Source organism: Ambystoma mexicanum, chromosome 11, assembly GCF_040938575.1.
Source record: "Ambystoma mexicanum isolate Mex_15411 chromosome 11, UKY_AmexF1_1, whole genome shotgun sequence".
Lineage (NCBI taxonomy): Eukaryota > Metazoa > Chordata > Amphibia > Caudata > Ambystomatidae > Ambystoma > Ambystoma mexicanum.
In genome coordinates this window covers 777,959,458-777,974,027 of record NC_090934.1, presented here as the reverse complement: position 1 = coordinate 777,974,027, position 14,570 = coordinate 777,959,458, and the positions used below count along the sequence as shown (strand labels likewise).

General features: G+C 48.4%; 1 protein-coding gene across 1 annotated transcript in view; it reads right to left on the bottom strand.

Moving 5' to 3' along the window:
* TMEM9B (TMEM9 domain family member B) overlaps window positions 1-13,755 on the bottom strand; it is a 324,649-nt gene extending 310,894 nt beyond the window's left edge. Inside the window, exon 1 of the mRNA XM_069623694.1 lies at window positions 13,535-13,755. Coding sequence (XP_069479795.1) covers window positions 13,535-13,618 — 84 coding nt within the window. The 5' untranslated portion in view covers window positions 13,619-13,755. The remainder of the gene's footprint in view (window positions 1-13,534) is intronic.
* Between the last annotated feature and the right edge of the window lie 815 nt (window positions 13,756-14,570).

The following is a 14,570-nucleotide window of genomic DNA, read 5'->3' as shown; positions in this document are numbered from 1 at the left end:
CTGCTCTGTGTCGTTTGGTGGAGCCAGCCACTTTCAGCAGGACTGAACGCTCCACAGGCTCTGCCAAGGACCTTCTTGCCAAGTCTGGTGCATGCTCACATGTATCCTGCCAGGAGGAAGTCCTCTCAGCCCTCTGGCTCTGCAGGCTGCTTTTTATCTCCCCAGGTTGGATTAGTGCTTTATCTCTGTCTCTGAAATGGGGTTGGCCAGGCTAGTGCTCCTTCAGTCCAAAGTAAGTCCCATATAACCAATAAAAATATTTGGACCTTAAGAATAGGGGGCCTGGGGCAATTGTTGACCTCCCTTCTCTGGGATCTCCTGTCCTAAAAGGGGGGGTCCAACCCCAGTGCCATCCAGCGTTCCCTGTCCCCTAGGGAGTGCTAATCTTATAGGGCTCATCTCCCTAGTCCCAAAGGGGTGAGTGCCTTTGGGAAGAGGGGGTCAAATTCCCTGGATTTGTCACACTAGTCAGGACAGCATCCAGGGCAAAGACGTTTACTTAAGTACAGAAGACTTGCCAGTACCTGTAGTAATGGGGATGCCTTGTGAACTGGGAGAAAGCTTATACAGAGGCATCTCAAACCATGACCTTCGTTAGAGCCCAGTTTTAGACAATGATTGGGAAGGTGTTTCCTATTCAAAGTAGAACTCCCCTCCTCCTCTTTTTCTGTACTATGTTGTTATTTTCAACCCCCCCCATAGCTGTTGCCAAGATGATCATTGGGCCTCCCAGGTTCTTTTTACCATCCTGTTGCTTTTACAATACACCTTTTGCCACTTTATCTTGCTTCTCTTTTTTATTCTATCACGGTCTATATCGTTCAACATTCCTACCCTGGTCACCTATCGCTCTCCTCACTCTTTCCCTCAGTACTGTATCTGCAAATCTGACAACCTTATAAAAGGCAATCCCCCCCCCCCTCCTTCCACTTCTCCTACTTGATTGGTCTTCTGAACGCCTGCTTGGATTGTAATAAACCTCAACTTAACTTAGATACTTTTCTCCACCTAAAATTTCAATTCTTATGTGTTCTAGTAACTTGGCTCTCACTATCAGACATTGTTACCGCAGTTGCTCTTACCTGTTCCTCTGTATTTTCTCATTCCCATTTTTCCATGATAGGAGGAGGTACCGCACTACTCTTTGCCCCGTTCATGTATTCTTCTCCCCCCAGCTAATCTTCTACAGAGCTTCCAGTTATTTGAATATCATTTTTGCTGCTGTACCCACCCCTCTCCTACTATATTTATCATCATCTACCGTCCACCTGGTCCTCTCACCTCGTGTTGTGATGAGGCTATCCTCTCTTTACTTCTCCAACTGAAATCTCCACTGTTCCTTCTTGGAGACTTCAACTTTCACCTCTCTTCTACACATCTTTCCTGTCCCTTCAATCCTTTAATTTATTCTTATTGTCTTCTACAGTACCCCTCTCCCCTACCCACATTTCTGCTTCCTTCCCCGGTCTTATCATTCCTTCTCATTCTACATCCCATTTCAAATTTCCCTTTTCATTCCTCGGATAAATCCTCTTTACTTTCATTTTACCCTCCTATTCATCCGACATCTCCCCAGGCTTTCTTCATAACAATCTCTGTTGTTTAAATTGTTCTGGGTTTGTTCATTCTTTCTCTTCCTTTACTCCTTCCACTACGGATCTTGCGAATCAATCTGCAGACTCTGCCTTCTGCACTTTCAACCTTGCTCTTTTATCTACTCTCGATCACGCTTAAAACAACCTCATAAATCTCCCTAACCTTGGTCCCCCAATATCTTCTACAGATCTGCTCTTCTCTCTATTGCACTGAGCATAGATGGAAAAAAATCCCAACTTTCTTCTGATATTCAGGTGCTATTCTGCCTGCACTTTTCGCTCTGCTCTATTTAACACCAAGAAACAATACTATTCTAATCTCATTCTTCACATCCTCTGCAACGTTTTCAGTCACTAAACTGTCTTCTCTTTCCTCCTCCTCCAGACCTTTATCTTAATTGTTCCCCTCCTTAGTCTGACTTAATTACCTTATTAACCAGATAAGGTTCTTCTCTTAAGGATCTCTCTGCAGTCTCCTACTCCACCCTAAGTTGTTCAGTCATCTTCCTTTTCTGCTCCTTCTGCAACCCTTACCTCTTTCTCCCATCTTACTAATACAGCTACCCTCATCGCTAGAGCCCATCCCTCTGCCTTTCATCTGTTTCCTATTCCCTCTTCGCTCATTCCCAGGGTTTCCCCTCTATTCTTCCGATATCCCATCCCTCTTCAATCTTTCTCTCGCAACCTCCTCTTTTCCTTCCTCATTCAAGTATACAGTCATTCTCCCAATTTTCAAGAAACCTACTATGGACTCCTCAGTACTATTGACCAATCTCTCTTCTTCCTTCCCAAGCTCCCTAAATATGCACTTTACTCTCAACTGTCTACCTATCTAGATCATAACTCCCTTCTCTCTCTCCTTTTCAATCTGGGCTCCGTCCTCTCCACTCAACTGAGTATGCTTCAAATGCAGTCATTGAGTCACTTCCTGCTGCCTGCCACTCCTCCATTCTTATTTTATTGGATCTTTCTGCTGCCTTTTACACTGGGTATCATTCTCTCCTTCTTTCTCCTCTTTTGGCATTACAGGGTTTGTTCTAAACTTATTTCGTTCTTATCTCTCTGATTGTTCTGTCTCTTGGGCTGGTAATCTCGCCTCTCTAACATGGTGTTCCTCAGGGCTCTCTCCTGGCACCTCTCCTATTCTCTGTATACACTGCCCCGCTAGCACTTTATCAAACCCTTTGGTCTATCATATCACTTCTATGCTGACAACACCCATATGTATGATACTTTTTGTGCTTTCTCTGAAACTATCCATAACAACATCTCCGATTGTCTGCAAACTGTTATATCCTGCATGCATTCACAGTTCCTTCACCTCAACTCATCTAAGGCAGATATTATTTTCTACCCTTCTTCCTCCGTCTCTTCCTATCCCTCTTCCTCTTTAATCTCATTTACTCCATCTCGCATCGCTGTCTTTCTCTGCTTGCAAATTTAGGAGTTATCTCTGACTCCAATCTTTCCTTTGCTCCCACGTCTCTACCAACGCTCGCTTCTGCTGCCTTCAGCCGTTCAACATTCGCCCTCTGTTGATATTTTCCATTTCTTCTCTAGCCCTTTCCAGACTCCATTATTACTCCGCTCTTCTTAATGGTCTTCCAGAACATAATCTTGCTCTCTTGCATTCAGTCTACAATTCTGCTAGTCGCATTCTCTTCCAGGCATCCCCTTTGAGCCTCCAACTTTAATGCGTTACACTATTGCTTGGGTTTCCTTTGAATTCTGCCGATTATTCCACTTATTGTGCATTGTTTGGCTGGCTCCTCTCTATCTGGCCTTCTTGGTTTCATTCTATACACCTACCTGTTCTCGTTGTTCCCAATCTCTCCTTCTCTTAGTGGGCCCTAAACCTTTGTGTGCTGTTTCCTGATTTTGATTGTTCTCTTTACTGGCTCCTAAATTCTGGAATGCTTTACAGCTCTCTGTTGGTTCTTCTTTCTCTTTATATTCTTTTCGTTCCTCCAGCAAAGCACAACTGCTGGCATCATCTTACTGTGATAGTGTAACATTAGCTTTGCATTTTTTAAATAATTTTTATATATCATGTTCAGCACTTTGGCAACAGCACTATATAAATGTAATAAATGAAAGTCAAATGAGAGCAAGGCGGTTGAAGAAGCTCTTGAGGGAAGCTTGGCGTATGGAGCATGCAACAGCAAGCAAGCTACTTTAGTTAAAAGGGTGTATGGCATCCTATGGGTTTATGGTGCGTGGAGCATAACTTCACCTGAGGCTGTTAATCCTTCACTTACACAGGCATTGGGTCCCAACCTCTCGGGCATTTGAGGCTCTGCTCTCTATTTCCCAGATGTTAAGTCACAATATCGGGGGGTGGCTGCAGAAAACACACATGTTGGGGCAGGGGTTAGATCTCCCTTACATAATCAAAATAACCACCGATACCAGCAGCATAGGCTGGGTGGTCACCCTGAGGAAGAGCATTAATTAGGAAAAAGGTGGGACTCAGTGTAAGCCAATCAGTTCTCAAAAAGCAGGGAGTTGGTGGCAGTAAATGGGAGCAAAAAGAGCCCTGTGAATATTCTATCCTTGGGTAAAGTACCAGGCGGTCACGATCAAAAGAGAATCAATAACATACATAAACCTCTGGGGCAGGGTGAGGGGGAAGGGAGGCACGTCCAGGGATCTAGGCCTTAAGGTGGCAGAGATTGTGAAGTGGGCAGAGGCCCACCACTTCCGTTCAGACAGTCCACATCAGACGGATGAAGAATGAGAAAGCAGACACATTGAGCAGGGTATTTTCAAACTCCCCAGAGATGTTACTCATGTGAGAAATATGCCTACACATATGGAGGACGTTTGGGGAATACCCAGGTAGACTTGTTCGATTCAAGCCCATGGCTCAATTGAGCACAAATGTATTTTATGTTCCTATCTCAGGGAGCCTGGAAGGAGGATGGGTTCAGGAACGTAAGCATGCCTTCCCCCCCCCCCCAATAGTTTTAATTACCAAAGTGCTGGGAAAAACAGTGATTAAGGCCAGGAAAAATTCTATAGTCAGTATGGCGATTGAGAGGAGATGCTTGATCACATTGGGCAGCCCTAACCAAGTTGCCTCCTCCCTGCAGAAATGTAGTTACCAGCAACCCTAAAATCCTGAGAGACTATGGGCACATTTTGTAGCCTTGTGTGAGGAGAACAGCATATCAGCTGTAGAATGTGGCACCCAGAAAGGAATGCCATGCTTTTTTCCTGATAGCTCCATGTGAGCCTTTAGAGAGCACTTGAAAAGCCAGATAAAATGGAAAGCTGGTAAATAAGAGTGTTACGTTTTTCTGTTGATATACTGGTTGCACAAAGAGGTTCCCCTAAGTGGGATCTTCCCCTAGTAGTCGCATCTCTGCAGGTGGCACTCTTTGAAACTTTAGGGATTACTGACATCAAGCACCTTACCCTCAAGACAGCTTCTATATAGCCATTGCTTCACCTCGTAGGATAGGGAAAATGTGGGCATTATTTTTTGTGTTTGAATATCTAGATCATACACCAAATCTAAGATTGACAATCTCTTGGTGACATGCAGGCCATCAGGGGTTGGAAAAAAAGCATATAGAATCTCTCTTAGCAAATGGACCCGAACAGCGATATTGATGGCATATGCAGCAGGTGGTCACAGTCGCAGGTCCAGGGCAGATGCATCATAGGCAAGGCAGCTTTGTGGGCTCATGATCAGGAGTTGCCACTTTAGGAAATGTGTCAAGCAGCAACTAGGGCAGATCCAAACGCATTCATTAAGAACTACAGACTGAATGTGAAATGTCAGGTCATTGGGGTTTTGGGCACTGGTGTCTTACACTTGGTACGGATTGAGGTGGCTCGCAATGGGTTGTTGTAAAAAAGATGGGGTGTGGCAACATACTTCTTGGTCAATGTGGTTTGTCATGCTCCCCTTCCATATGAAGAGATGGTATGCCTCATAGCTGTGTACTGGGACAAGCAAGAGGGACATCGGTCTAACGCTCTGGTTACTTATAATCTTAATTACTCCTAGTTCTACTGTTCCTCACAGTACTGACAACCTTCCTCGCCCTCCCGTGAGTTGGGAGGGTGCATGACCCTTCTGCGTAATACCTGGATTACTTACTGGTAATTTTAATTACTCCTAGTCCTTCTCTTCCTCGTCCCAGTACTAATCATTGAGGTAACCCACCTCCCACGGGAACCCTTTTTCACTTTCCACTTGTGTAGCCGCGGCTCCTGCCTCCAGGCATAAGAGTCCACCTCCCCCAAGCCACAACAGTAAATACCAACTGTCAGAAAGGCCCATTCGACAACGGAGGAGGGGGAGGCAGAAAAGCCATACTGGGACGAGCAAGAGAAGGACTAGAAATAATTAAGATTACCAGTAGGTAATCTGGGCATTAGCATCAAGGTTCGAAATTGAGGGGAGCTGGGAGCTATTTAGCTCCTGTTTCTCGCATGGTAGAACCTGGTTAACTTGAAATCAACAGCTACCAGGAGCTACTTTTGGCTCCTAATGCCAACAGGTGCCTTCCAAACATGTAAATGTGACATTAATATTTGAGAAGGTTAATAAACAAGAATTAAAACACATCTAATACATACTTAACCACAATGGTTCATAAGATATGGACAAAACGTTAAAGGAGCATTTCTGGTAGCTCCTGGTTCCCCTGCGGTAGCTCCTGCCTACAGGGTAATGCCCGACACCCAGGAGCTGGTTGTAGCTCTCGCTCATCGAATCTCAATTTCAAACCCAACACCCCCACTTCCCTCTTCCTCGTCCCAGTACTAATAAATGAGGTATGCCAACTCTAGAGAGAATGGGCCTAGAACAACATACAGACCAGCCCGAGACATGCAAACCGAACAGCACGAGCTTATGGAAGCACACAGCCCAAGACAGCAGCAATCACAAACAGAGCAGAGCTGCAAAACCACAGACCCGAAAGCCCCAACTGCCCAGCCGAGGAGGGGAAGACAAAAGCGAAAAACAACTTGCGGGGCCAGTCACGGCGGCAGAACTGCAAACGCCTCACACAGCAACACCACCCGTCGCCACCCAGGAAGTAGCCAAGCCTAGCGTGGAGAAGCCTGCACCCCAGTCAGGAGTGAGGAACCCACAGAGGAGCGGGCGTTACGCAGCCAATAACAGAGCATGGTCACAGATGCCGAACCACCGGGGGGAGTGGGGCCCAGGGGCAACAAACAGGATGGAGGAACGAAAGACCATGCCCTGTGCCAGAAACACCACGACAGTCCCCCGACATCCAAGGAAGCTGGCACGTCCCCAAAGAGGAGAAGGGGGGTGAGGAAGACAGAAGGACAATCTCCAGAGAGAGACATGAAATCCAGAAACCACCACAGGGAGGAAGGAGTGGTGACACATATAGAACAGGGCAACAGGAGAGACCCACAAGGAAGGCCCCTTGGCTCCCCAGGAGAGGGCACCAAACATCCAGCCACCGGGCCGAGCAGAAGGCCACCAAGAAGACAGGGCCAAAGGTCAAAAACGAGACAAGACCCATCCCCAAAGGCACAAAGGTAGAGGACTGCAGGGCCCGCAGGACCAACCGAAGAACCTAGGGGGCATCAAAGCAGAGACGAGTCCAGCCAACAAGAGCAACACAGTAGCCACCCACCCAGCCTCAACAAGGGGCGCGCCTCAGACGGGACCCCCAAGGAGCAGACACTGAGTCCCATGGGGAACAACCAGGAGAAACTGCAAACCGCAGCTCCCGAAACCAAGAAAGAAGGACACCCTAGCACAAGATACCAGTACCAGAAGCGCCACCAGCATCGAGCAGATGCCCACAAGGAGTAAGGAAGTCCAGCCCGCAGAACAGAGGAAGCTAACTTCACTGACAGCCCCACAGACCTCAGGCGAAGACGATCAGTGACCAGGCCCCCAGACCAGGGAACCAGGCCAACCACCAACTGGGGCAGAGCACCAGGTCCAGACCCCCGAGAGGGTGGGGGTGAGGGGGAAGGACGGGAGAAATGGCAAGAACCAGTAGTAGAGGCAACCAACAACAGAAGCGCCAGAGAAGAGCAACTCTAACAACCCCAAAGGGAGAGGCCCAAGCCAGAGGAAGACCCACCGAAAGAGGCGGAGGGGAGGAAGAGCACACAAAAGACCCTCCAGACACATGCGGACAGGGTAACCACCCCCATGTCCCCAGGGAAGACAACCAGGAGAAGAACAGGGAAACCCCCTAAGCAGGTAAGAGGTAAGCAGAGCCAGAACCAGAGACCCCAGCACCTTGCAGGACCGTTGGAAGGCCACCACCAAAGGAAGCACCACACAGAGCCGACTGTCACAGAGGGACACAGACCCCAGATAGGGCACGCCACCAAGGCTAAGAGAAGAGTGTCCATCCAGGCAACCTGCTGCAGCAGCACCAGCAGCTGCAGAGACCGAGAGCAGCAACACCCCAGTCGGGAGACACAGAACATTAAGGCAGCAGAAGCCACAACAAAACCAATCGAGGTAAAGAAAAGAAGGCCCAACAGGGCCACCACCAGCAACCATCAAATGAAAAGCCTGGCTACAACCCAGCAGGAACACCCAAGACCATCACCCCCACCTCAGCAGGCAGGCGCACATGAGGGCAAGGAGGGGAGGGGCTGGACGGAGGGGAACAACCTCAATAGGGGGGCAGCAGGAGCCCCCACCAAAGCCGCCCCACAGGGACAGAGACATCAGAAGGGGCCAAGAAGGCCAGGGAGGAGCTCCACCAAAGCCTGAGAATGAGGAACAGCAGGCCAAAAGACGCCATGACGTGGTGAACCCACAGGCAGCCCTGGGCCAAAGCCGATCCGCCGGAAGGAAAAGGTACAGACAGTCTGCAATCGGAGAGCCCAGGGGCCCGAAGGAAGTACCGACCAATCGCTGACCAGAGCCCAGCCCCAGAAACAGAAGGACCTGGGAGGGCCGCAGAAAGGACAACGACAAGACAACAAGGGAGACCAAGGAGCATGCCAACGGGCCCCACAAGCCGAAGCAGGAGAACCCCAACGTGGTCTCGAGGAGTCAATCTGCCAGGAACACCACGGCTCCTTCAGGCGATGAGTGGCTCAACCAGCCCCAATACAGTGGCAAAGACAAAGAGGGCCAAAGCAAGTCCGAAGGGCATAGGCCGGAACAAGAAGTGGGCCCAGCCACAGCAAACCACAGGAACTGACCAGGAAACTACCAGAAGGGGACACAGAACCTGCAACCCCGCAGACCCCAGGAGGCTAGGTCCTGCACACAGGGAACATAACAGCTGACGACAGTCCAGCTGGAAGTGCCGGAACCGAACAGGAAGGAGCAGTGCCCTTCGATGGCAAGTCCATAACAGCGAGGCACCAGAAAACCCAACGGGGTAGACCCCCCGGATCCCGCAAGACGACTACCAAGGCGAGCAGAACTCAGAGTGCAGCCAACAAGGTGGGGCATTGAACAGGAGACCCAGGGAGCTCTGCCTGGAGCAAGCCAGAGGGGAAGGGCCAGGATCCAGCAGGAGACACCCACACCACAGCCCAGAAGGCAAGCCAGTCACCTGTAAACCGAAGAACCTGCTAGACAAGGGAAATGCACCAACAGCAAGCAATCCCCAAACAGGACCTTCAAGGCCATGACAAATTCAGGAGGCCAGCCATCATCCCCAGAACAAAGGCACCGCCGGACACCGACGACAGAGGCGATGGAAACAGCAGCACCCGAGCCGTTAACGCCCAGAATCAGAACTGGATCGGGACCAGTGACAACCCCCAAGTAGAGCAGGAGGAGGATGCGGCCAAACGCAGGGCCGGACGCGCACCACCAGAAGCAGATCCCAGAGAGGAAACATCCAACCAGGCCAGAGGAACCCAGAAGGAGACCCCCCACAGCCATAGAGGGACCCCCCCATGCGAGGGAGGAGGCCACCCACTAGGATGACCAGCGGCCCAGAAGGCACCTCCCCCCACCAGGATGACCAGCAGCCCAGAAGGCACCTCCCCCTGCGAGGAACAAAGGAAAGCCAAAAGCCAGGGATCTGATCAAAGGTCGGCAGCCCGCACCCTTCCTGAACATGGCGACACCCAGCAGCACCTGGGGGGGGGGGGGGGGCAGTCTGGCCACCCGGATGACGACAGAAGCAGCAGCAACCACAGCAAGACTGGTAGACAGAGGCAAAGGCTAGCAACCAAGGCCAGGAGAAGAAGGCCGACATCACACCCACACCAGAGACCCAAACAAGCCATGGCCGCCCCATCAACCAACACCAAAGCTGCCTAACCTCTGGGTTTATACTGGATACTCTGGGTTTTGACGCTCTTCTCCGGGTCTTCTCCCTCTTCCTATGACCATCTAGGGCGCATCATCTTGAAACACCCAGCACAGCCTTCAGTTCGAGCGAGTATGGAATTTCCGGTCATAGCACATCACTGCAGGCTCACTTTCCCTTCAGAGACGAGAGTTTGTTCCTAACCCTTGAATGCCCCACCTGTTCAGCAAACAAGGACTAAGGACTGCATGCAGGATTCCCGTGCACATGTTTCTCCTAATGTACAGTGAAAGGGGCCAGGAGTTTATGACGAAATTGCAAAAACAAAAACAGCTCGGGCACCCTTGACAAAAACAACGGAACAGCACAAAGGCAAACGCAGCTATGGGTAGTGCTGTTTCAAACATTCTAATCCATTTGAGTATCATAGCTATCCGCAACTAATATCAATGAGACAAATTGCCATGTAAATAATTGTACGAAATAGTTATGTACATTTTTGATTGGTCATTCTAAATGAAAACAAAGGAAAGGATTTTACTGTTCAGAGGGTTAACAAACCTAGCTAAATTAAATGCCAACATACAGCTAATGAAATGCTAAAACACTTAATATATCGACATGTGAGCGGAGCCTTGTGCAATTGGGCGGAGTCTTGTGTGGCTATGGGCAGGGCATTTTTCACAGGGTTTTCGATTTTCAAATGTAGGCAGATATGACCAACACTCGTATCTCAGCATGGACGACAGGAGCGGAACCTCCCTTAACAGGAAAACTCAGCGCAGCAGGAGATTCACAGAGCAGGTGCCGCCAGACGGCTCCCCAGCCAAGCAGGGGGCATGCAGCCCACAGGAGTGAAGAACGAGGACTCCCTGAGTTATGCTCAGGGAAGAAACACGCAAGAATCCCTGCCGGAAGCAGGAACAAGAAAAAACTGCTATTGCTTGGGGTTGGGGTGAGGCGGGCTCTTATGCCCAGAGGCGGGACTACGAAAGTGGAAAGTGACAAAGGGATTCTGTGGAAGGTGGGTCACCTCAGTGATTAGTGTAGAAAAGCTGACTCCTGGACACTCTGGTAAGGTCCTTCAGGTAAATTCTTAGTTACATTGTTAAACTGTTACAATGAACCACTGGGCCCCATCACCCAGGCTAGCTTCTTCCAACTGCTCAATCCTGGAACCTTCACCACAGCATTCACACCCAAACATTCTCTCAGCATCTGCATGCACCTGCATTCACCTGCATTCACTCCAGACACTATATAACACATCTCCCTTCTTTACACTCACACACAAGACCACAAAAGGAAACACACACAAGGGACACACAAACACGGCATCTTTTTAAAGAGAGATGCAACTCATAAAAGGTGGGGAGCGTCCTCCCCAACATACCCCATATCCGTACATTGAGAGAGCGTCCCTCCCTTTCTACACTTGCTGACTTTAACATGAGCACATCCCTATTAGCTAAGGCCGATGTGAACTTGCACAACCACTAATAACTTAGTATGGATTAACCCCACTCACTTAAGGCGCAACGCTCCTACCTGGTGGAAAAAACACACACACACAATGTGATGGCGATGGTCCCACCTTCCGCGGTGTGTATGAGGAAATGTGTTCCACCAGGTAGGAGGGTTGCACCTTCCGCGGTGTGTGTGTGTGTGTGTGGAAATGTGTTCCACCAGGTAGGAGGTTTGCACCTTCTGCAGTGTGTGTGTGGAAATGTATTGCACCAGGTAGGAGAGTCGTGCCTTTCGTAAAGTGGGTGGAGTGAATCCATACTAAGTTATTAGTGGCTAAAGTCAGCAAGTGTAGAAAAGAAGGGGCGCCTTCTGTGTACGGAAATTGGATATGTTGGGGAGGACGCTCCCCACCTTTTATGAGTTGCATCTCTCTTTAAAAAGATGCCGTGTTTGTGTGTCCCTTGCGTGTGTTTCCTTTTGTGGTCTTGTGTGTGAGTGTAAAGGAGGGAGATGTGATAGTGTCTGGAGGGAATACAGGTGCATGCTGATGTTGAGAGAATGATGAAATTCTGAGAGAATGTTTGGATGCAAATGCTGTTGTGAAGGTTCCAGGATTGAGCAATTCGAAGAAGCTAGCCTGTGTCATGGGACCCAGTGGTTTATTCTAACAGCTAAACATTGTAACTAAGAATAAAGATTACCTGAAGAACCTTATAAGAGTGTCCAGGAATCAGCTATTCTACACTTTGTCCAACCGTCCCTCACGCTGCTCTCTATTGGGAGAACTGTCCATGCAGAATGCTGCCAAAACTGCAAACCCTTAAAGTCTTGATACATGTACGGCCCCTTCATTCTCCTGAGCCCGCTGGACCCCAGAGCAGAGCCATTTGTTTTGCTTCACGACAATCAATATAAGCTCTTAAATCTGTTAACTCTGGGCATATAAACTATATCGGTCCACTACTTCTGTGATCGTAGGGTCTAGCCTGTAATCCTAGGAGGTATGCCCATAGCTTCTAGAGGTTTTTTGCCCTCTGCTATTTGAAGCGCATTTGTCACAGCGCAGAACAACACTGCAGAACATTTGTCTGCTTCCATTTATCCTGGTGCTCTAGTTCGGCGCAGCTCCCTTTTATTCATTCCCTGTGGGTTCCCAGATGCAACTGCGCCTGGTTCTTCTGCTTGAGCTTCAGGCCCCTTTCTCTGTAGCGTTTATTAACCTTGTGGCCTCTTTATCTGACCAGTGCCCTGGAATATCCACACAGCTCAGCCAGGACCTTCTGCTGTGCTGTGGGGCTGCGCAAATCCCCTTATACTCTGCCCTGGGTGATGGGACTTACTCGATGGGGGTAGTGGTTCTTCTCTCTTCTTGCTGCACCCCCCTCAGCAGCCTTGTTGCTCTTAACTTCTGATTTCTTTCAGCGCAGGTTCTTTCTTTACTTCAAGTAATCCTCATCGCCAGTGTCGAAAAGCTGATTCCTGGACACTCTGGTAAGGTTCTTCAGGTAAGCTTTATTCTTAGTTACATTGTTAAGCTGTTACAATGAACCACTGGGTCCCATCACGCAGGATAGCTTCTATCATGGAACCTGCATCACAGCATTCACACCCAAACATGTTCTCAGCAGCAGCATGCACCTGCATTCACTCCAGACACTATATAACAATTAGTACTGGGACGAGGAAGAGGGACGCTGAGGTAATGTAAACAAGGGGTTATGGGATACTGGTAGCTATACACCTTCAGAGGGAGAGGAGCCAGTGCTAAAATAATTGGACAATGAGTCCTGTCGGGTGGTGCCTTGTGGAGAAGAACGGTGGCAAGGAAGTCTGACTAGGAGCAGTGAAGATTACCGATAAGTACTTTAAGCAGTACAGGAATGGAAAACAGTCACAACTTAATTTGAAAGTTCTGCGCAATTAAAACAAAATATGTATGATCAGGATTTAAGTTAGGTAAGAAAAGTGGGTCGTAGTTTGTCAGCACCACTAGGTTTATTGGAATGGATTAATATATCCGTAGCAGTTACTTTCCCTGCAGATTGCTCTTGTGTCCCCAAAAGGAAAAACACATACCAGTGCCTACCAATTGAATAGATCACAAGGGCTGAATAGCCTCCTGCGGCTTTTCGCCTGTTAACGTCACTTCCTGTGGTGCTATGCTTTAAGTATTCTAATTATTGGACCTGAGGACAGCTGGCAGAAATCACTAAGAGGTTGCCGGGGGATGCTCACCTTGGATTCGGTTGGTGACAGCACCAGCAGGAAGCATATTAGGACCGAAGAGAACCACAGACAGGGCGCGCTTCTCAGCGCCATTGCACGTGGTCTGTAGACGCCACTTCTTAGCTCTTGGCCGGAGACTGATGCATGGATCAATACCCGGAGCCGAACCGCAGTGAAAGATAAACAGTTCCAGAAATCCTCGCTTCCGGTTTACTTCCTGTGTTCTGGTGCTGCCTGTGTCCTACAGATAACGTCTTCCCCCAGAAACACGGGCTAAAAGTGAACAAAGTCAGTCCAGCCACACTGGTAAACAATGAACATTCGGCTAAATCATGCAAGGGAGGCACTACAGTGAGGTCAAAGGTACTCGCCGGAGTGCTTCGTTCTGAACCGCTATGCTGTTTTAGCAAATCACATGATTATGACTAATGCAAGGTCACTTTTTAAGAAAACATGTTAACACGTGTCCTAAGGTTTAGACTTGTATTCGTTTCATGTTTTGTACTAAATAGGAAATCACATTTGTTGATAGGCTTTTCATAAACGTTTATATCTGTTGCTGTTCTTCACATGTCATGATAGAAACGGTTCTTTTATAGCATTTTCATTGTGGCGCATAAGGTTCAGACAAGCTTCATAAGTAACTTGCATTCAGTGCATTGGCAAAGTCAATACTTGCTTTTAACATTTTACGGTAGGATTAAAGCCCACAGGACAAACACATACATGCCAACATTTTCCATTCCAGAGACCATGTTTCAGCTCTGGTTTTAACTTTGCAATCTGGAATTCAAGAGAAACCCTAGGTTGCAGGTAGGGTTTCTCTTGAAAAGTAAAAAAAGTAAAAAACCGCAACAGGGCAACTAAAATAAAAGTAGGACTGTTATAATATAGAGTGTTGGTGTTCAGTTCTATTTAGAGTGTTCTTGTATGGTTCTGGAACCTGTCCCCAGGATCATACGAGAAGATGCCTGTGTGAAGGGGGTTGGCTGTTGGGGACTTCCATCAAATAAACTACATACAAATATAATCACTACGTTGTGCT